General features: G+C 72.3%; 1 protein-coding gene across 1 annotated transcript; it reads left to right on the top strand.

Moving 5' to 3' along the window:
• The first annotated feature begins 67 nt into the window (after positions 1–67).
• Positions 68–593, top strand: LOC103900091 (glutaminyl-peptide cyclotransferase-like protein). The gene is made up of 2 exons (XM_009280682.1): positions 68–284; positions 444–593. The coding sequence occupies exons 1-2, from the start codon at positions 68–70 to the stop codon at positions 587–589; spliced, it is 363 nt and encodes a 120-aa protein (XP_009278957.1). The 3' UTR covers positions 590–593.
• Positions 594–599: the final 6 nt, after the last annotated feature.

Genomic DNA, 599 nt, shown 5'->3' with positions numbered 1-599 from the left:
GGGTGGGGACGAGGTCAGGCGGGGGGTGCGGATGGGGCACGAGGTGGGACACAGGGTTGGGACAGGGATGGAAACGGGGACAGGATGGGGACAAGGGGCTGGGCTGGGGACGGGGAGGCGGCTGGGGGTGTCACAGAAGGTTCTGCCCCGCCGTGTCCCCGGCGCAGAGCAGCGGCTGCGGCGCCTGGGGCTGCTGCTCACCGCCCCCCGGGACCAGCCCTTCTTCCGCCTCAGCCCGGCCCCGGGACCCGTCGAGGACGACCACGTCCCCTTCCTCCAGCGAGGTGACGTCCCCACCTCCCTCCCGTCCCCTGGGGCGCCTTGTCCCCGTGTCCCCACGCCGCGTGGCCAGGGCGGGCGGCAGGGTGGGCGGCTGGGGTCCTGTGGCTGATGTTCCAGGGGGGGACACGTGTCCGTCCCCCCGCCCCACCGTGTCCCCACAGGTGTCCCCGTGCTGCACCTTATCCCCACGCCCTTCCCGCCCGTGTGGCACACCCTCGAGGACACCGAGGACAACCTGCACCCCCCAACCATGGCGGACCTGTGCAAGATCCTGGTCGCCTTCGTGGCCGAGTTCCTGCAGCTCTGAGCACCCTGTC

Source organism: Aptenodytes forsteri, unplaced genomic scaffold (genome assembly GCF_000699145.1).
Source record: "Aptenodytes forsteri isolate BGI_AS27 unplaced genomic scaffold, ASM69914v1 Scaffold244, whole genome shotgun sequence".
Classification (NCBI taxonomy): domain Eukaryota; kingdom Metazoa; phylum Chordata; class Aves; order Sphenisciformes; family Spheniscidae; genus Aptenodytes; species Aptenodytes forsteri.
The sequence above is the reverse complement of the archived record's forward strand: the minus strand, read 5'-3'. Positions and strand labels throughout refer to the sequence as shown.